Source organism: Paramisgurnus dabryanus, chromosome 1 (assembly GCF_030506205.2).
Source record: "Paramisgurnus dabryanus chromosome 1, PD_genome_1.1, whole genome shotgun sequence".
Classification (NCBI taxonomy): Eukaryota; Metazoa; Chordata; class Actinopteri; order Cypriniformes; family Cobitidae; genus Paramisgurnus; species Paramisgurnus dabryanus.
In genome coordinates this window covers 27,696,269-27,717,946 of record NC_133337.1, presented here as the reverse complement: position 1 = coordinate 27,717,946, position 21,678 = coordinate 27,696,269, and the positions used below count along the sequence as shown (strand labels likewise).

Genomic DNA, 21,678 nt, shown 5'->3' with positions numbered 1-21,678 from the left:
GTCGGGTCCTGATCACACTGTCGGGGCTTATTTCCCAATAACTACCGGCTGCCTCTACATTATCCCTTACATAAAACATATCATTTCAGTAATATAATATCACAAACCCTATAGGTTCTAAATACATTACACACAAAATAATTAGAAATCTCACAGGACAGTAACTTAAATTTCATCTCACCAGAGCAGGTAATGTTTGCCACTTCATCTGTACTATAGTAATCCTGTCCCCAAGGTGAAGATGGACACTGCCATATAGTGTAGTCATGCGATCGACATTTAAAGAAATCCAACCAATTCTGAGACCTCAATCCATTTGAATAATTGGGTTCACTGGCAGATCTTCCACAGTTCAGCTCTTGACAGATCAGACTCGCTGTGTCTCTGTTCATCTGATTGTAGCAAACATTACCCCAGGATCCATTGTAGAAAACCTCCACATTCCCTTCACAGCCTTCAGTTAACCTGAGCTCTTTAAACTCTAGATTGAAAGATATTTGCATTAATCTTCAACTTGGAGTTTAGGTACTAAACTCAAAATAACATGTTAAAACATTTTAAATACTGCATATTAAAGAACTGCAGTTCTGTGATATAAGCTTCATATGTAGAATTATAGAATTATTTTTTTGACTAAAAAGAAATGTAATCCTCTTTAAAATACATTCATTCCATAACACTCCTTACCTGAGCACACGACTCCTACATCCTCCTTGTGTTTACAGTCATGATCTCCCCAGACCCGTGAAGAGCAGCTCCACAGTGACGTCTCATTCCCCTCACAGTTCACATCATCCAGCCATATGGGTCCAGAACCAGGACCAAACCAGGCTGGTACTGGCTGATTACTGAGAGCCACTCCACACTGCAGCTGTCTGCACACCACATGAGCGTCTTTAATATCCCAGGAGTCATCACACACTGTACCCCATGAGCCTTTGTGAAAAACCTCCAGCCTTCCTGCACAATCTCCACCTGAACCCACCAACCTGATGGACCTCTGACCTGTGAGTTCTGATATACAGAGAGAAAACAATGTTGTCTATGAAAAGTATTGACTACAATGATGAATATGGTCAATTATCCTCACTTTGGCAGGTGATTGACAGCTGTTGTCTGGAGCTGCATTTGAGAGTTTGTGGAGAGCTGCAGTTCCTCAGATGATCTTCAGTCCCAGAGCACTGGAAGCCCATCACACACTCATAACTGTGTTCATCACTGGATGAAGAGGAGTTAGTGAAGTTCAGCACAGAGCCACAGCCCAGCTGTCTGCAGACCACAGAGGATTCAGTGAGACTCCAGGAGTCCAGCAGAACTCTCCTCCAAACCTGATGAATGTAAACTTCCACCTCACCCTCACACTCTCTCTCTCCAGACAACCTCACTCGACCATCATGAAGAGACAGAGAGGAATCTGGAGAAAGGATTTGACATTTTCAGATTGATTACGATCACACTACAGTAACTTCATGTTAATGACAGAGTGAAGTTCACTCACTAGAACAAATGACTCCAACATCTTGTTTATGAGAGGATTCAGCTCGACTCCATGAAGAGATTGAACATTCTGAGAGTTTTGTTTCATTCCCCTGACAATCAAACACATCAGCCCAGATTTCACCAGATCCCTCTCCAAACCAGTCCACTCCCACAACAGACACAGCAATCCCACAATTCAGCTCTCTACAGAGGACATTGGCAGCTCTCATATCCCAGCATGCATCACAAACTGTTCTCAACTCATTAAGGTATCGAACTTCAACTCGACCAGAGCAGATATCAGGACCGTTCACCAGTCTGTGGTCAAAGTAACCTGCACAGAGATCTCAGAGGTTACTGAAACAGAATATAACAAAATACAGACAAAAGAACAGATATTTATATAGATTTATCTGAGCACTGTTTAAACTGGACAAAGATCTCAGATTACTGAAATACAGAACACCTCATAACCAGAGATTGACATAAAAATGGATTTAAAATACAAAATACTTTAGATAAAATGTATCAAAATAAATATCAAGAATTGTGTAAGTATATTAAAAAACAAATAGGACCTTTTTGTATTTTAATTTTCAATACAGAAAATACAAGAAATTGATCAATTACTGAAATATCATCATTAGGCTGAAGTTTATCTGTACCTTAACCTATACCAAGTTACACTTTCTATGTTTCCTCTGTCTGTGCTCCTTCATGTTAACTGATATCAAATCTGAATGTTGTTTAGTTTTAATAATAAAATCACATCTTGAATATCTTTATTTTTAAGAGTAGAGCTGCAGCTCGTGTATTAAAGTTGAGGAGCATCGCTGAACTGTTGATACAGAAAAACCAACAAGAGCCCGACTGGAACAAAGTATTTGATGTAAATACAAAATTACTTTTTTTCAAGAGCTTTAAAAGTTTTGCCTTTTGAATATTTTCAATATGATTTGCTTAAACTAATATTAGATTTCTTTATATAAAGGTTCAGCATTGATATTTACCAGAACATCTCAGTCCCACATCATTGTCATGAGAGCAGGTTACTTTATGTGAAGAATATGAACATAATCGACTGAGTGATTCATTTCCTCTACATTGAATCTCTTGTGTCCACACCTGCTCCTCTCCTTTATCAAAAGTATCTGCACCCAGCAGCTGTACAGGAACCCCACAGTTCAGCTCTCTACACACAACCTCTGCACCCTGATCATCAAACACAGCATCACACACTGACATCCAGGTGTTCCCACGAAGCAGCTCGACTCTTCCAGAACATTGATGAGGTCCATCAACAAGTCTTGCAAACCTTCCATAGTTTATGATTTCTGATTATATGGACAAAGTGAACAGAACATAAGATTGTTACTGGATTTGTTAAGATAATATTGGAAACTAAAAGATCCTTCCAGAAGACAACTAATCCTCAATAACAAGTCTGGAAACGTTTTGATGTGTTCTTAATGAAAATAAATGAAAAATAAGAAACATTTATGAATGTTTCTTAACACATTATAGTGAAGTCACTCTGATACATGAAATAAATGATTTTGGATGATATTTTGACTGCAAATTTATTGTATAGATTTAAATAAAATGTTAACAAAAATGTTGTATTTTGAATTCAGAAGACAAAAATCTAAACCGGAATATAATCAAGTATTTTCATTTGTGTGTCCTGTGACAGAATTATGTTGTTATTAGTCATGAATTAACAGGAAAATATTTAGAGAAGCTCACCTGAGCAGATCACACCAGCATCACGAGAATGAGAACAGCGCTGAATAAACGAGTCGTCTGATCTACAGTTCTTCAGTGAGGACTCTGATCCACTACACTCCACATAAGCCATTGTGATTGGTCCTGATCCTTCTCCAAAGTAAGCATTATATGTAGGCTGTAAAGCCTCTCCACAGTTCACCTCTCTACACACCACTGCAGCATCTGTCAGATCCCAATTATAATAACCACACACTGTTCCCCACTGATGACCTTTAAGAACCTCAACTCTACCAGCACAACGACTGCCACCATTCACCAACCTCACATTCATTTCTGATACACAAAAAAGAACCAAAAAGCATTAAATATATTGATACGTATTAATGTTAAGTATAAATATTTTGTTTTAATTGATAATATAACTTACCAGCAGTAATGATCATTACTACAGAGGAGAGTAAAACGAGTGTGAGACAGATCTCCATAATCCTCTACTGTACACACAGACTGATAGAGAATAATGAGAAGTCAATGTAAAGACAGAGAAAGAGAGAGAGAGAGAAAAAGAGAGAGAGAGAGAGAGCGAGAGAGAGAGAGAGAGAGAGAGAGAGAGAGAGAGAGAGAGAGAGAGACCAATCACGCTCTCTGTTACCTTATTAGAAATAAGAAAGGAAATCATCAAACAACTTGAGTGACAAATCAGAAGAGATATTTTTGATTTTCTCCATATATATCAGCAGAACGTCAGCGCTGATGAACGACGCTCCTCCCTCCATGTTCAGAGGAGACAAACACCTGCAAGAGTGAAGATAAATTTACATCAAATAAATGAAAACACTTCAGTATCTATTCAGCATCAAATCCTGTTGTGTGCAGATGTACAGGAAACTTTATGATCACTTCAAACACACTCATACACTTTAATATAAACACAGAGATATCCAGAGCTGTAAAGTACTCAAATATTTTTACTTTACTCAAATACATTGAGTTTTTTCTGTAAGTGTTTTTCTTTTCACTTACACTAGTTTTCATAATGAACTTTATTTAATACTTAATGACATTAAATATCTAGTACTTAATTACTTTTACTCGAGTATAAATAAGAGAGTACTACATTTATTGTACTTAAGTAATTAAGATTAAAAATTTCTTGTATTTATGAAATGTATTGTAGTGAAAAGTACAATATTATACATCAGAATGTGGTAAAGTAAACATTAAAGAGACTAAAACTGATAAAGTACAGATAGTTGAGTAGTGAGTAAAAATGCTTTACTACTTCACACCTCTGAATATATCCCTATATAAATATGTGAAATACATTTAACATTGAAATTATAATACTAAATGGACATTTCTACTCAGTTTATTTAAACAAAAAAAGACAAAACGTCCAATAAAATAAGAATAAATTAAAATCACATTATCTGTTGCAAAACCTAAGAAAAAAAATCTGTTGCAGAATATAAAACATGTCTACATTAAATCAATCAGTAAATCAATATATCTACAGAATATAACATTCATACAGCAGCATCTCAGGTCATTTAATATTGTAATGCTTTATTTATCCACTAGATGTCAGTCACAGATCTGTCAATCAAAGTAAATCAGTAAATGTTGATGAATCTTCATTGTGGGACATGTTTTGATGTTTTAATGTCTGATTTCACTGCACTTTGATTTTAAAGAGTAATGAAGATTTTTGCTGTAAACAATCACTGATAAACATCTATGCACAAGTCATGAAGGTGAGCCCTGGGCTATAAGGCTTCACAATCCAGGGTGTTACAGAAAACCCACCGATGTTTATCGATTTTTAAATTCATGGGCCCTTCACCTATTACCTCCAACACAAGGCTCTTGGACTGTGAGGGCTTCATGATACTTCAGTTACTATCAAGGCCTGAAGCCCCAAACCTTCTAATAGGATCTTTGTTACATCAAATTATATTTATTTAAACCACAGTTTGAAACCAGAACATGAATCATTAAATAGCATTAGTTTTAGTACAGCCACACACAGCTCCAACGTCATTGTCGGCAGCCTTAAAGCTCTGCAGAGAGTTGTGTGAACTGCCCGCCACATTTTAGGAGGTGAGCTTCCCTCCCTCCAGGACATCTACACCAGGTGGTGTGCGAGGAAAGCCAGAAAGATCATGAGCGACACCAGCCTCTCGTCAAACGGATCTGCTGCCCTCAGGCAGACGTCTCCGCAGCATCTGGTCCTGTACGAGCCGACTGAGAGACAGTTTCTTTCCGCAGTCCATCAGACTCCTGAACAGCCAGAACTGATAAATCCCCACACATATCCCACAACATTCACCAAACTCTACTCCACACCAAAACATAAACATCTGGACTATAATGTGAAGCACCTTAATATAATAATCTACAATGCCACCATCATGCCAGGGGACTATTTACGGGCAGTGCGTAATATCATTGCACCTCCTGCAGTCACTGCTTAAACAACTGCAGATACTTTAAGCTGTAAACATCTGATATAAGCTACATACTGTAAATGTAAAAAAATATTACTTGACTAGAAAAAAACAATTTCCTGCACAACCCAGTATACAGCATGACATCTCCATTCAACTGGGCAACACAACCATTACTCCTCCAAAACTGGCATAAACATCTGTGTAGTCTTTCATGCCGAAATATCCTTCACTGATTACAATGCAAAGACAAGCGCGATCATGTCGATGTGCGTTACACAATATCAGAAAGATAAACCCATTCCTTACGGAGCATGCTGCACAACTCCTGATCCAGGCCCTCATAATCTCCAGGCTGGACTCCTGTAATGCTCTCCTTGCTGGCCTTACTGCACAGCCTATCAAACCACTCCAATTGGTTCATCTTCCAAAACCCCTAAAGGTCTCATGTGACGCTGCTCTTCATCTCTCTCCACTGGCTACCAATTGAAGTGCATGTCAGGAAGGAAGTCCCTACTGCTCACCTACAGAGCTTTCACTGGCACTGCACCGGCATACTTTCACGCTTTCCTGCATTCCTACACCCCATCCAAAACATTACGTTCAGCAAATGAGCTGCGCTTTGTCATACCTTCGCAAAGGGGCACAAAATCACGTTCCCCCTCATTTTCCTTTATTACTCCCTGCTGCCTTACTGGCTGATTACTAAGAGCCACTCTAAACTGCATCTGTCTGCACACCACATGAACATCTTTAATATCCCAGGAGTCATCACACACTGTACCCCATGAACATACAGTACAAAAATGACCTATAAATTATCCTATCAGTATAAACATCTATTTCTAAATCTATAAATACAACAAGTGCCCTAATAAAAACATTTGTACATTTAATAAATAAACAATTTAATACATCTACTGAATATAATTCTCATACAGTACTTACAGCATTTAATAGTGTAATACTTCATTCATCAACTAGATGGCAAAGCTGTCAATCAAATCATCAGTAAATGTTGTCATACTGAAGAATCTTCACTGTGCTTCATGTTTTGACTTTGTTCCCGATATAAAAATTAAAGTCTGATTTTTACTGCACTTTTATTTTGAGGTAAATTATTCTCACTGAACACAACACTGACCTACAACACTCACAACCTTCCTCAGACTTTGTGTTTTAACTCAATTTCTTAAATCCAGAAGAAAACACAGGGGCTCACTTTACTATAATAATTGCACGAGGAGACAAATCTCACCACAATCACCTCAACATTATTTTAACATCTTACCTGTTTGACTACATGGTCAAACTCATCGACCTCTGATACTGCACTCGTGCTTCTGTCCTAATCACAGCCAATCCGACAGAGAGCCATAACTCATATGCGACCGATATTACATTTATAACATTTACGACTGGTTAAAAAATGTTTAAGTAACATAAACCAGTGTGAGATTGATTTAGCCTATCTTCTACTGACACCATGCGGTCATGACTGAAATAACAGCAAACACTCCTCTGATCTCACACATGAGCGCGCTCCAAACATCACGCGCGCGTCAAAGACCACTGTGTGTTTAAATATAACTGTTTATTAAAACAGAATATAGGAAAATGTTGTGTTTTGAAGCGACGTCATTGATTGTTGACATATATTGTGAATTTAAGACGTGAGGAGCCAAATCGATGTTTAATTTTGATTATTAATGCCTGAAGTCACTCTTACGTCATCACCGGTGGTCCGACCTTTACTCGTCAGACGACTCTGTTGTTGTTGTGGGAGCACAACTGAGGTAAATCTAATATGATTCTTTAAAAACGTAATCAAACTGATCGTCTGATAAAAGTAAATATGTTTAAAGTGATGCTGCATATGAGGGTTCATCATATAATGTTCAAAGATGTTTCTGATAATAGTTAAAGAGGGTGAATAGACGATTGCTTGTTTTTGTGCTTCAAATACTAAAAACATTAAAACAAGATTACGAAATAAGCCAGACTTATTGTCAGTCGATTCGGTTCCATTAAGCAAACTTGAAAAAGTTGGAACTCGGGTACTATGGCAACTTATACTTGGAAACTAGCCTGGGGAAGGCTAACTGTCAGGCTAAGCATCAGTTGTTGTTGCTAAACTAGACTTCCACTAACACTGAACTGTAAATGTCATGATATTACCGCTGACTCTCTGACATTTTATTTGACTTTATAAATCAGTGTAAAAATTAACTTATATACTAAATTTAACACAATTTGTTAAAAAAAATAATAATTAATACAATATAGACAATGTCTAATTATATGATATGTGATAGGCCTCTCAAATGTTTAGACCATACATTATTATAATTCGTTTTCTGTACGTTGTATTTATTTTCTCCTTTATGTGAAGCACTTTGGCTCCAAGCCTTCATCTGGAGTAAACACATTAAAAACAATCTCTTCCTGTTTTTTTGATATGTGTTTACTCCCTGACGAAGGCTTGTTCGTCGAAACGCGTTGGATTTACCATGTCCGAAGTTTTAAATTAGGTTTATTGTGAACAATCCATATCAAAAAAGGCTTTTTTACTTTTTTAAGAGAGTGCCATGCAGTTTTTTTGGTTTGTTAAACTTTATATATAAAAAAACAGCTGATAAACTAAACATTTGCATTGTACAATGTTGTTAACAGAAATGAGTGTATTTGAATCAGTTTTGCTGAAATCTTCTCTAATATCTGTCTCATATTTCCTCATGAGATTTGCTTTACAAGATGAAGAGATAAAACATGAATATGAGAAACTACTTTACAAGAAAAGACGGATTTAAAACAGTCAACAGTTCAGTTAGAGGAGGAAAATCCCGAGCATCTGAAACATCTTTACCTGACTGAAAAGAAACGATTAGATGAAGAAGAAGAAAAGAGAAAGAAGAAGAGATGGAAAGAGAGAGCAGTGGATGAAGAGAAGAAACTCAAACACAACACCTGACATCTCTGCTGACCAAACTCATTCATGTCATGAAGCAGAAATCACAACACAATCTGAAAGATAAACCTCACAAAATTATGACCGTTTATTATCATCTGTTTTTCATTTGAATTATTTTAAAATTGTGTTTTGTGTTTTATTGTTGTGTAGCTTTATTGAATGAACACACAGAAGATAATGAGAAGATAAAGGAGGAGCTGAGAGGATAAAGAGATGTGAGAAGAGAAGAAACTGACCATGATAACATCCAGTAGATGTGTGATATAACAAAGATATTTCATTATAACAACACACAGACAGATTCATCACACAACTGCACAGAAATACACATGTTATTAAGATGAAGTTGTGTTATTTGTGTTCTGTAGTTTCCTAAATCCTTTAATTTTATGATGAATATTTTATGTCAGACACAAATCACTGATGTTTGATTTATTTTACCTGCAGGAATTCAAGACAAAACTCCAAGAAGAGTGAACTCGAGCTCAATCTACAGATGAATCTGTTACTGCAGAAGATCCAAACTCAACACAAATCATTCAATAGCAGTAAGACTCAAAACCCTCAGCTTTAAATTGTTTAAAACATTGATGTTGAGATGCACCTTCACACAAGAAACTGTGCCGTTTAGACGGCCGTTTAAATAAAACCACATTTGTATACAGTATGATGCTCTCTGATATTTTATTTATACTCTTGTCCAACCAGTCATAAAAATAAAGTACATTTGTTACTTCTCTAAAAGCAAAGCATTTGATATTCAATAAAAAACTATTTGAAATATCAATAAAACATCAGGCACTGTAGCTTTAGTAGCAAAATTTGATCACTTATATGATTTTAAGCTGTAATATGATTTCATGACATGAGACAGTGGGTGTGGTTATTGGGTCACACAGTTCCTCCCACTTTGTTTGGCTCCTCCCCCACATCATCATAATCTGTTGGGTAAAACAAAGCACATTCATATTCTATTTATATTATAACTATATGAAGATTTTAAACTGAACTATTTAAATAGATAATATATAAAGATAAAATATATTATAATATACATCTTTAAATGAGATCTAGAGGTTAATAACCTACCTAAGAGGTTTGTCACATCTTCACTGTCATTCTTCACATCATCATACTCCTCCTGAACTCCCTCTGATGAAGTCACATGACAAACAACTCATATTGTGATTTGTAATACATCATGTCTCATGTCATTGACACATTTCTCTTTCTGACACTAACTGATAACAGCTGATAAAGTCACAATGACTGGATTAATGCTATAATAGACATACTTAAGAAACTTAGATGTACTGCTTGGTAAATCTGCACTTCTGTGTAACTCACCTATTACACCTTGAAAGTTCTGTCCATTGATGATGACATCATCATAACTCTCTGTTGTGTTCACATACATAAGAGATAAACAACAAATCCCATCAGAATGATAAAGAGTCAGTAAACCTACATTATATCTGTACTGAGCGTCACTTTAAATAGATGTTGCGTTACAAAAACAGCCTAGAAATGAAGTAAAATCACCTTTTTGAAGATCAGAGATTTGTCCTGTGGTGATGACATCATCATACTTCTCAAGTGTGTCTTCTACAAATATAACATGAGAGACACGTCATCACACCCATAGAGATATAAAGTATATTTTCTCTTCATGTACAGATCTTATATTTCATCTTAATACAGAATAACAGAAGTGCACCTGTCTCACTGTCTGCTTTTAGTCCATCAGTGATGACATCATCATAGTATTCTGCTGGGACTTTATTCACCATCTCTTCTACATCAACACAAAACATGTTTGAAAACAAAATACAAAATATCTGTATGTACATTATGACACCATGAAGTCTGATCAGTCAATAAAGTCACAAACCTTTCAGGTCGCTGCCATTGGAGACATCATCATAATATTCAATCTTGTAGTCTTTTGCTATAAAGAAACTCAGAAACTTTAGTATCGTGAATTGTAATGTGTATATTTGCCAAGTGTGTCAAGGATTATCAAATATTTTGTCTTAATTTGAGTCAAAACCTAAATATTAACCCGAGAGAAGCTCATCAGCATCTTCATATCCAGAATGCTGTTCTTCAGAGATGAGACTCCCTGTTAAAGTGAAGCAGAAGGGTCAGAAACATGTTGATCATTACAAACAACCTCAACCTACATTTACATCACAGAGCACAAGAATATCACATCAACCTATTTTATCTAGATTTATATTAAAACATTATTTAGACATTAAAAATATAAGTTAACTTCATTCTGCAAACACACACCTGTATCCTGACATGAACTCATCTCTCACCGGATTCAAGACAAACAGACAGGAAGAAGCGCACACACACCTGCATATAAACTTACAAGCATATGAACCCCCCCTCCCCATTAACCTCCAAAAATAATCACACACACACACACACACACCTGCAGCTCTGTGGAGGAATTGTGTGGTTTGAAGCCGGAGGTTTAACAGGACTAATAATAGATGAACATCAGCTCAACTCACAAACATCAGACTGACTTTAATATTTCTACATCTGATTTGATTGAATAAGACAGAAGTCTCACCTCTCTGAGTGAAGTGTTTGTGTGTGTTTGTGTGTCTGTGATCAATCTCTTCATAAACTGCCTCAGTCTGAGTCCTGTGTCTCCTCTTAGAGAGAGCTGTGAGTGTAGACACACAAACACAACACATGACTGATGATACACTGAACAAGACTGTAGTAAGATTGATGTTGATGTAGTTCAATATGTCAGATGTGTACTTGTATGTGATGTGTGAATCTCTGTACCTCTCCTCATCTCTCTGTTGTGTTGAATCAGTATCAGCAGCGGCACTAAGAGCAGTAAGAGCAAAACTCCCAGTACAATCACAACCACTGGAGGATTGAAGAGAGGAGGAGTTTGTGGAGGAGTCACTGATCTCCTGTTTGTCTGAGAAACTGAAGGAGAAGCTGATGTTGTTGTGGCAGGAGTTGTAGACACTGACAAGTCTGTAAAAAAACCACAGATATTAAGGTAACTGCTGAAATGATAATGAATTGATCTCCCAGTGTTTTCCTCTCACCTGCACAGATGAGTCTAACTTGTTCTTTGTGTGAGCAGTCAGTGTGTTTTTTCAGGACATGAGGACAGTCCCACAGGTGAATCTCAGTCCCTCTGCACTCGACTCTGTTCATCCACACAACACCTTCACCAGCACCAAACGCTTCATTCCCATCAGCACTCAATGCTCCACAACCCAGCTGCCTGCAGACCACCTGAGCATCTCTGATGTCCCACAGATCATCACAGACTGAACCCCACACAGAGTTATGATAAACCTCCAGTCTCCCCGAACACAAACCCTTCCCTCCACTCAGTCTGAGAGGAAGATGATCTACATCACACACATCAAACAACATTTACATCAACACACTCAAACACAAACTGAAATTTAAATTTGCAATACAAAGAGATATTTATAATTTATAATGAATTAAGTAGTAATAATCAGTTTGTTATCACAGTTTAAACATACTTAAACATTGTTTCTGGTGAGGAGACGCTGAGGTAGAACACGACAGACGACTTCTAGGTGATTCATTTTTCTTTTCTGAGATCATAAAACAACATTTCATTCTCCATTAAACAGAACATAAATTCATTAAATCTCTCATAATTTTACCTAACAAACCTTTTAGGGGCAGTTTCCCAGAGAAGGTTTAGATAAAAGGTGCAGTGTGTAAATTTAAGCGGTATCTAGTGGTGAGGTTGCGAATTGCAACCAATGGCTCAGTTCATTGATCACTCCTCGCTTTTGAAACGCATAGAGAAGCTACGGACAACTTAGTAAAAAATGTTTGTCCGTTAAGGGCTTCTGTAGAAACATGGTGGCACGAAATGGCGGCTTCCATGTAAGGGGACCCTCTGTGTATGTAGATAAAACATATCATTCTAAAGTATAATAAACACATAACGGTTCATTGTGAAAGGTCTTTATACACCCCTGACAATATAGTTTGTATATTATTTTGCATTTCTGTTAAGAGTTTCTTCAAAAAACACACTGCACCTTTAAACCAGGACTAGGTCTTGGTTAATTTACGACATTTAACTATAGTTTTTTACAAACATACCTTACAAAAAACATGTTGTGCATCTTGAGACAAAACAATGGCACTGATATATTTTAAGATGTGACAGTGCAAGCTGATTTCAGGACAACTCAAACAAGCATTTTAGTCTTGGACTAGACTTGAGCCCTATCCGGGAAACCGACCATTAGACTTATAATTTTTTTCAATATATTTCACAGGAAAAATGAACAGAAACTTTAATACAAGACATTTTTTTATTTTTTATATTACCAGAGCAGATGATATGAGCCACTTCATTTTGACTACAGTCATTCTGTCCCCAGGGTGAAGTCGGACACTGCCACAGACTTGAGTCGTGTGGTCGACATTTAACATTATCCAACCAGTTATGAGCTGATGGCACTCTTGATGTGGAATCAGACAGACTGCCAGATCTTCCACAGTTCAGCTCTTGACAGATCAGACTCGCTGTGTCTCTTTCCATCTGATTCCAGCAAACATTACCCCAGGATCCATTGTAGAAAACCTCCACATTCCCTTCACAGCCTTCAGTTAACCTGAGCTCTTTAAACTCTAGATTGAAAAATTGGATTAAGAATGAGTTTAAGATGAACTTAAGCCGCCATAAGAAAGCAAATAACTCAAAACAAAACAAAAATGTAATTTATTAGATGCAGCTGCACATCATTCACATATACAATTAACTGAAAAGACAAAACATATTTTCTACATTTCTACTTCTTACCTGAGCACACGACTCCTACATCCTCCTTGTGTTTACAGTCATGATCTCCCCAGACCCGTGAAGAGCAGCTCCACAGTGACGTCTCATTCCCCTCACAGTTCACATCATCCAGCCATATGGGTCCAGAACCAGAACCAAACCAGGCTGGTACTGGCTGATTACTGAGAGCCACTCCACACTGCAGCTGTCTGCACACCACATGAGCATCTTTAATATCCCAGGAGTCATCACACACTGTACCCCATGAGCCTTTGTGAAAAACCTCCAGCCTTCCTGCACAATCTCCACCAGAACCCACCAACCTGATCGACCTCTGACCTATGAGTTCTGATATACAGAGAAAAAACAATGTTGTCTATTAAAGGTATTGACTACAATGATGAATATGTGCAGTTATGCTTACTTTGGCAGGTGATTGCCAGCTGTTGTCTGGAGCTGCAGTTGAGAGTTTGTGGAGAGCTGCAGTTCCTCAGATGATCTTCAGTCCCAGAGCACTGGAAGCCCATCACACACTCATAACTGTGTTCATCACTGGATGAAGAGGATTTAGTGAAGTTCAGCACAGAGCCACAGCCCAGCTGTCTGCAGACCACAGAGGATTCAGTGAGACTCCAGGAGTCCAGCAGAACTCTCCTCCAAACCTGATGAATGTAAACTTCCACCTCACCCTCACACTCTCTCTCTCCAGACAACCTCACTCGACCATCATGAAGAGACAGAGAGGAATCTGGAGAAAGGATTTGACATTTTCAGATTGATTACGATCACGCTACAGTAACTTCATGTTAATGACAGAGTGAAGTTCACTCACTAGAACAAATGACTCCAACATCTTGTTTATGAGAGGATTCAGCTCGACTCCATGAAGAGATTGAACATTCTGAGAGTTTTGTTTCATTCCCCTGACAATCAAACACATCAGCCCAGATTTCACCAGATCCCTCTCCAAACCAGTCCACTCCCACAACAGACACAGCAATCCCACAATTCAGCTCTCTACAGAGAACATTGGCAGCTCTCATATCCCAGCATGCATCACAAACTGTTCTCGACTCATTAAGGTATTGAACTTCAACTCGACCAGAGCAGATATCAGGACCGTTCACCAGTCTGTGGTCAAAGTAACCTGCACAGAGATCTCAGACGTTACTGAAACAGAATATTACAAAAATACAGACAGAAGAAGAGATTTAATATAGAGATATAGATTTATCTGAGCACTCCATAAACTGCTAAGATCTCAAATTAATAAAAAACAGAACAGATCATAACCAGAGATTGACATAAAAATGGATTTAAAATACAAAATACTTCAGATAAAATGTGTCAAATAAATATCAAGAACTGTGTAAATGTATTAAAAAACAAACACGAGCTCGTTGTATTTCAATTATTAATACATAAAATACAAGAAATTGATCAATTACTGAAATATCATCATTAGGCTAAAGTTTATCTGTACCTTAGCCTATACTAAGTTTCACTTTCTATTTTTCCTCTGTCTGTGCTCCTTCATCTTAATTGATATCAAATCTAAATGTGGTTTAGTTTTAATAATATGATCAAATCTTGAACATCTTTATTTTTAAGAGTATAGTTGTCTTAGAGCTGCAGCTCGTTCAAGTTGGGGAGCATCTCTGAACTGTTGATACAGAAAAACCAGCAAGAGACTGATTGGAAAAAAGAATTTTATGTAAATACAAAATTACTTTTTTCATTTTAAAAGTTTTGCATTTTGAATATTTACAATATGATTTGCTTAAACTAATATTAGATTTATTTATATAAAGTTTCAGAATTTGTATTTACCAGAACATGTGAGTCCCACATCATTGTCATGAGAGCAGGTTACTTTATTTGAAGAATATGAACATAATCGACTGAGTGATTCATTTCCTCTACATTGAATCTCTTGTGTCCACACCTGCTCCTCTCCTTTACCAAAAGTATCTGCACCCAGCAGCTGTACAGGAACCCCACAGTTCAGCTCTCTACACACAACCTCTGCATCCTGATCATCAAACACAGCATCACACACTGACATCCAGGTGTTCCCACGAAGCAGCTCGACTCTTCCAGAGCACTGATGAGGTCCATTAACAAGTCGTGCAAACCTTCCATAGTTTATGATTTCTGATTATATGGACAAAGTGAACAGAACATAAGATTGTTACTGGATTTGTTAAGATAATATCAGAGACCGAAAGATCCTTCCAGAAGACAACTAATCCTCAATAACAAGTCTGGAAACTTTTTGATGTGTTCTTAATGAAAATAAATGAAAAATAAGAAACATTTATGAATGTTTCTTAACTCATTATAGTGAAGTCACTCTGATACATGAAATAAATGATTTTGGATGATATTTTGACTGCCAATTTATTGTATAGATTTAAATAAAATGTTAACAAAAAAATTGTATTTTGAATTCAGAAGACAAAAATCTAAACCGGAATATAATCAAGTATTTTCATTTGTGTGTCCTGTGACAGAATGATGTTGTTATTAGTCATGAATTAACAGGAAAATATTTAGAGAGGCTCACCTGAGCAGATCACACCAGCATCTTCAAAATGAGAACAGCGCTGAATAACCGAGTCATCTGATCTACAGTTCTTTAGTGAGGACTCTGATCCACTACAGAGCACACCAGCCATTGTGATTGGTCCTGATCCTTGTCCAAAGTAAGCAAAATATGGAGCCTGTAAAGCCTCTCCACAGTTCACCTCTCTACAAACCACTGCAGCATCTGTCAGATCCCACCAATGATGACACACTGTTCCCCACTGACGACCTTTAAGAACCTCAACTCTACCAGAACAACGACTGCCACCATTCACCAACCTCACATTCAAATCTGAAGCACAAAAAAGAACCAAAAAGCATTAATTATATTGATACGTATTAATGTTTAGCATAAATATTTTTATTTTTTAATTGATAATATAACTTACCAGCAGTAATGATCATTACTACAGCGGAGAGTAAAATGAGTGTGAGACAGATCTCCATAATCCTCTACTGTACACACAGACTGATAGAGAATAATGAGAAGTCAATGTAAAGACAGAGAAAGAGAGAGAGGGAGAGAGAGAGAGAGAGAGAGAGAGAGAGAGAGAGAGAGACCAATCACGCTCTCTGTTACCTTATTAGAAATAAGAAAGGAAATCATCAAACAACTTGAGTGACAAATCAGAAGAGATATTTTTGATTTTCTCCATATATATCAGCAGAACATCAGCGCTGATGAACGACGCTCCTCCCTCCATGTTCAGGGGATACGAACACCTGCAAGATTGAAGATAAATTTACATCAAATAAATGAGACTGATTTGAGAGTAAGGAAACACTTCAGTATCTATTCAGCATCAAATCCTGTTGTGTGCAGATGTACAGGAAACTTTATGATCACTTCACACACACACTCATACACTTTAATATAAACTCACACATACACTCACAAATATATCCATTTCATAAATGTGAAATGAAATATATTGAACATCTACAATTAAAGTATTGAATGGACATTTCTAATCTGTTTAATCAATCAAAAATAAGACAGAACATAAATTATTAGTTATTGATATTAACAATGTATATAACAAAACAATATCTGTTGCATAACTTATAAATAAAATGTGTTGCAGAACTTAAAAACAAATTCTACATTACATTTACTAGTAAATTATTAAATATATCCACATAATATATCAATCAATTTATTTGCAGCAACATTTTTTGTCTATTTAATATTGTGATACTTTATTTATCCACTAGATGGCAGCAACAGACTGTCAATCAAAGCATCAGTAAATGTGACTGTAAAGAATCTTCACTGTCACGCAGGGGCGGGGCCAGGGGGGGCACGGGCCACCCCCACAATTTGATTGGCCACCCCAAGTGCCCCCCCTCCCACTCCATCAGTCTCGTCAGTATTAATTATGTACTAGTGGTTTTGCTTTTCTTAAAATAAAACTTCATATTTACAGGGCTTTGATTTATTTATATTTAAAAAAATTATTAGCTTAAAATATTAAAATGCAAGTCCGCATTGGGGAGGAACCACTCTATCATGACATGTTGTTATCGGAGTCAATTAGTAGGCGCACACTTAGAGTAACGAACGGTGGTGGCACCAAGAAAAACAAGGAAAAAAAACAGAGGACGGAGAAAGGAGTTTTATGCAGATGGTGAAAAAGCACAACAAAGTCATAGGTAAGTCAGCTGAGTTTTGATATGTTTCCTTAAATGTGGAAAGCTACGATTAGTAAGTTAGAGCTAAGTCCTCTCTGTTACTGTCGAGAATGCTCATTACTAAAGTTGAAGACAACCTAACGGTACGTTAAAATTATATAAAGTCACGTTTGCCTTTGCGTTTGTAATAAATAGTGGTGTGACAGATCGCAGTTTATCCATACGGATCACAACCCACGTTTCGACCTGCATGCGATTCGATCGCGAGCGCTGCACTATTGTGTCTCATAGTGTATGGAATAGATCAATGAAAAACAACGTAAAGTTGTGTGCGCGGGTTTATTTAAGACGACAAGTGCCCTCAATAGTCGACACACGGAGAGAGCTTTGCGTTGATTCGGCGCATGCAAAAACATTAACATGTCATAAGACTATGAATAAACGTTTACAATTTCCTCAGCCTCTAAACTTTCATTGCTATTTCTGTTTTCCTTTTGTTAACTACATTGTCTGTTGCATGAAGCTGGTTTCACTTTCAGGCAGGGGCGGCGTTTGCGTATGGCAGTTGCCAAACCCTAGCATTCAGACAAAACACCAGAAATCAACAGGCTATAATGAAGCTCATTAAAAATAATGTTAAATATTTTCAGTAGAACATATCTGAACATTGGTACATCACTAATATGGATAATTTACGGGTGTGCTTGACTTCATACAGGAACCGACATGTGGATGACATCAACGTGCCACGAGAGCGGTCTGAAAGCAAACTCTTCCGATGATTTCTCGCCTCACCCTCGCGGTACTTTGATGTCATCAACCTGTCGTTCTTGCAGCGCAGCTTGAATTGTGCAGGAGGTTTCATGATGACCGCTGTTGTTATAATGTTTTTGTTTTAACATTCAAACAGACTCACGGTTCTCCCCCACACTCGCGCAATGCATATATTGCATACATTATTCCAGAAGTAAAATTATTTGTTCTCTGTGGATAAATAAACATGTTCTCTTACACTGGGACATTGTAGCGCAGTCGAAGTGAATTGTATTAATTATTTGCGCGCGTTTTTGAATATGGCGACTTGTTGAATAAAAACTGCACGACAACAAAAGGTAAGACTTGTTTTTGCATTTAGCCCTGTTTTACTAAGAGTTTTATTTAGTGTTTTAGTCTTAGTTGGTTAGCTGGCTGGGTTAACTACGTGTGCTCTATCACATTAAGTCTTTATTGTGTTTTTATAAGTGTTTATTGGCGGCTGTCATGACAAGATTTGTGAAGGGATGTTACAGTTTTTGATATTATCTTGATTTAGTTTATCTGTTGCTGGAGTTGCACTTAGTTAAGAATGTTAACAGTTGAAAAGCATTTTAAACAACCATGATTTCTATTTTGTTTTTCATTTGTATTGCTTCCGTATTGTTGTCAGTAAGTGAACATCCGTGCAATCATAGTATGATTTTATACAGGTTGGTGGAGTATGTACACATATGGATATAATGTGGTTTCATAGATTCGTTATTTCAATGGCCTTTTGTACGAAGAATTTTTGCCATACCCTAGGTTTTCGTGAAACACCGCCACTGCTTTCAGGTGCACAGGCTTTGCAAACTCTGAATAAAACACAAAGTTTATACCAAGCATTGTCCAACATCTGATCCTGATCTAAACCAGTTTGGATTTATCTGGATTTGTCGACTCCAAACTTACTCTGAATTCTGAAAATTAAGAGTTTGTTGTTCAAATAGCTTCATGCAACAGACCACAGCCTCAGTAGCATATTTAAAGAAAACAACATAGGAAACATTATTTTTTTTCTATACATTAACTCACTGGGGCTCTGTGCAATATGCCATGTAATACAACCAAATGTAATATCTTTATTAAGATGATATGCGGACAACATTCAACTTCAGGAAATAAATTAGTTTATGACTTGACAAAGTAACTGAGAAAAATGCATTATTATTTCTTTAGGGACAGACAGACAGTCAGATACAGGCAATAGGACCAATGAAAAGGTCTCAAAAAAGAATTTCTTCATTTTGAAGAAAAAAAGAGAGATAGAAGCAGAAAGGCATGAGGAGAGGGATGAGAGGAATACGCAGCAGCAATCCAATGACTTTTCTACAAACCAAGGTATGTGTATTACATGCAGAGACCAGAGGGAGGTTAAAACAAATACACATCAGGAGGTTTAAATGTACTGAATGTATCAGGATACAGTATACAGTATTATTACCTTCAATGTAGGGCAAGTTACACTAATTCACTGTTTATATGTATTTAAATGTGCCACCCCCTCTAAGTCTTTGCCCCAGTCCGCCCCCCCCCATGAAAAATTGTCTAGACCCGCCCCTGTCACTGTGGCTCACATTTTGACGTTTTATGTTCCCACTGATTTCACTGTACTTTTATTTAGTGTAATGAAGATGTTTACTCTTAATATTAACTGATAAACATCTATGAATAAGCAATGAATTCTGAAACTTTAAAAAACATGGGCCCTTTACAAGTGATAATCTGCTCCTAGCTGTGCAATTTTTAACAGTTCCCTACAAAGGGAGAGTGCAATACAACTTTGTTATTATAATCTTACCTGTTTGACAGTATTCAGTTTGAAAGATCAATGACTGCCTCCATCTCATGGGTCATCTTACAATTCATAATCATATCAGGCACAGAAATCTTGTTTGATGTCTCTCCTATGCACAGTATAAAAATAAAACAATTTTGAATAAAAATGTGATTTTATATTACAACAATTAGATAACAACAATGCGCCTAATGTACAAAGGTCCACACTCTCAGCATTCTCAGTGATGCATGAAAATAATTTGTGCTGTCAGCTTGTATAATTTATTTGTTGCATTGCAGAAACAAATGTTGTTTTCATTCTATAGCAGCAGATGCAATGAATAACTAATACGATTGGTAAAATAACATAAGCAGCATTAATCACAGTGTGAGATTGATTTATTCTCTACTTCCACCATGCGGTCATGACTGAAACAACAACACACAACACTCGAAACAACTGTGTCGCCATCTGCTGGTGAACATGTTGTAAAGCAACAAGATCTCTGTCCAAACATTTTACAGTTTTTATAATATATATATAATAAAAGGTTTTTCTAAAAATATGTTAAAAAAATTAATTATTTAACTCAATTAAGCCATATGTAAAAGTTTATTCTGTGTTTTTATTTAGGCCAAACAGATCTTTAACACTTTAATCCTTTTTTAATTATGCACATGTTTGTCATTAAATCTGTCAATAAACAAAAGTAGCAAAATGGTAATGTTATTAGTCAGAAGGATAAATGTTGTATGAACTTGCATAATAAAACTGACCCGAGTTTACCTAAACATATTACTGGTCATTTGTGATCAACTCCCCCTAGTGGTGAACCATCGGATTTTTAAAACAGTTATGACGTATTGAAGCCTCGTTTGCTAAAATCACGTCACTTGGCCAGTTTGAAACACGCTCCGAATCACTGATTCGAAACAAAAGAGTCATAAATGTTTCGAGGCTTCATGAAGTAATCGCCTATCACTAAACACACACCTGCTTTGGTAATACATTGAACAAGTGTAACTTATTCCTAACTAGATTAGACTGTTGATGCATAACGAGCAGAGGGACATTTAATTTATATATGTTAAAAACATTAATTTCTATTTAAAATATATTGTTTTTAACACGAAGGCTTTTGCGCCTGTGGATGTAAAGTGCAATGCAGCGTCTATCCAGAAGATGGCAGTACAACACTTACAAAACGGTCACATCCTTGACTTACCACATGAGGGAGCTCTTTAGGATAACAGCCCAAATCTTTCAAGAGGGTTTGTTGTTATGGGAGCTCAACTAAGGTAAATCAGATAAAAGTAAACATGTTTAAAGTTATGCTGCATATGAGGGTTCATCATATAATGTTCAAAGATGTTTCTGAAAAGAGTTAATAGTTAATTGTTTTTGTGCTTCAAATACTAAAAGCATTAACAGCAGGGGC

At 36.8% G+C, this 21,678-nt stretch overlaps 1 protein-coding gene across 1 annotated transcript in view; it reads right to left on the bottom strand.

Moving 5' to 3' along the window:
- LOC135774817 (uncharacterized) overlaps positions 1-16,438 on the bottom strand; it is a 38,477-nt gene extending 22,039 nt beyond the window's left edge. The window contains 15 exon segments of the mRNA XM_073812169.1: positions 135-481; positions 688-1,005; positions 1,091-1,414; positions 1,499-1,813; positions 2,490-2,813; positions 3,226-3,540; positions 11,712-12,023; positions 12,165-12,191; positions 12,940-13,296; positions 13,469-13,786; positions 13,872-14,195; positions 14,280-14,594; positions 15,278-15,601; positions 16,014-16,325; positions 16,423-16,438. Of these exon segments, the coding sequence (XP_073668270.1) occupies positions 135-481; positions 688-1,005; positions 1,091-1,414; positions 1,499-1,813; positions 2,490-2,813; positions 3,226-3,540; positions 11,712-12,023; positions 12,165-12,191; positions 12,940-13,296; positions 13,469-13,786; positions 13,872-14,195; positions 14,280-14,594; positions 15,278-15,601; positions 16,014-16,325; positions 16,423-16,438 (4,248 nt within the window).
- Positions 16,439-21,678: the final 5,240 nt, after the last annotated feature.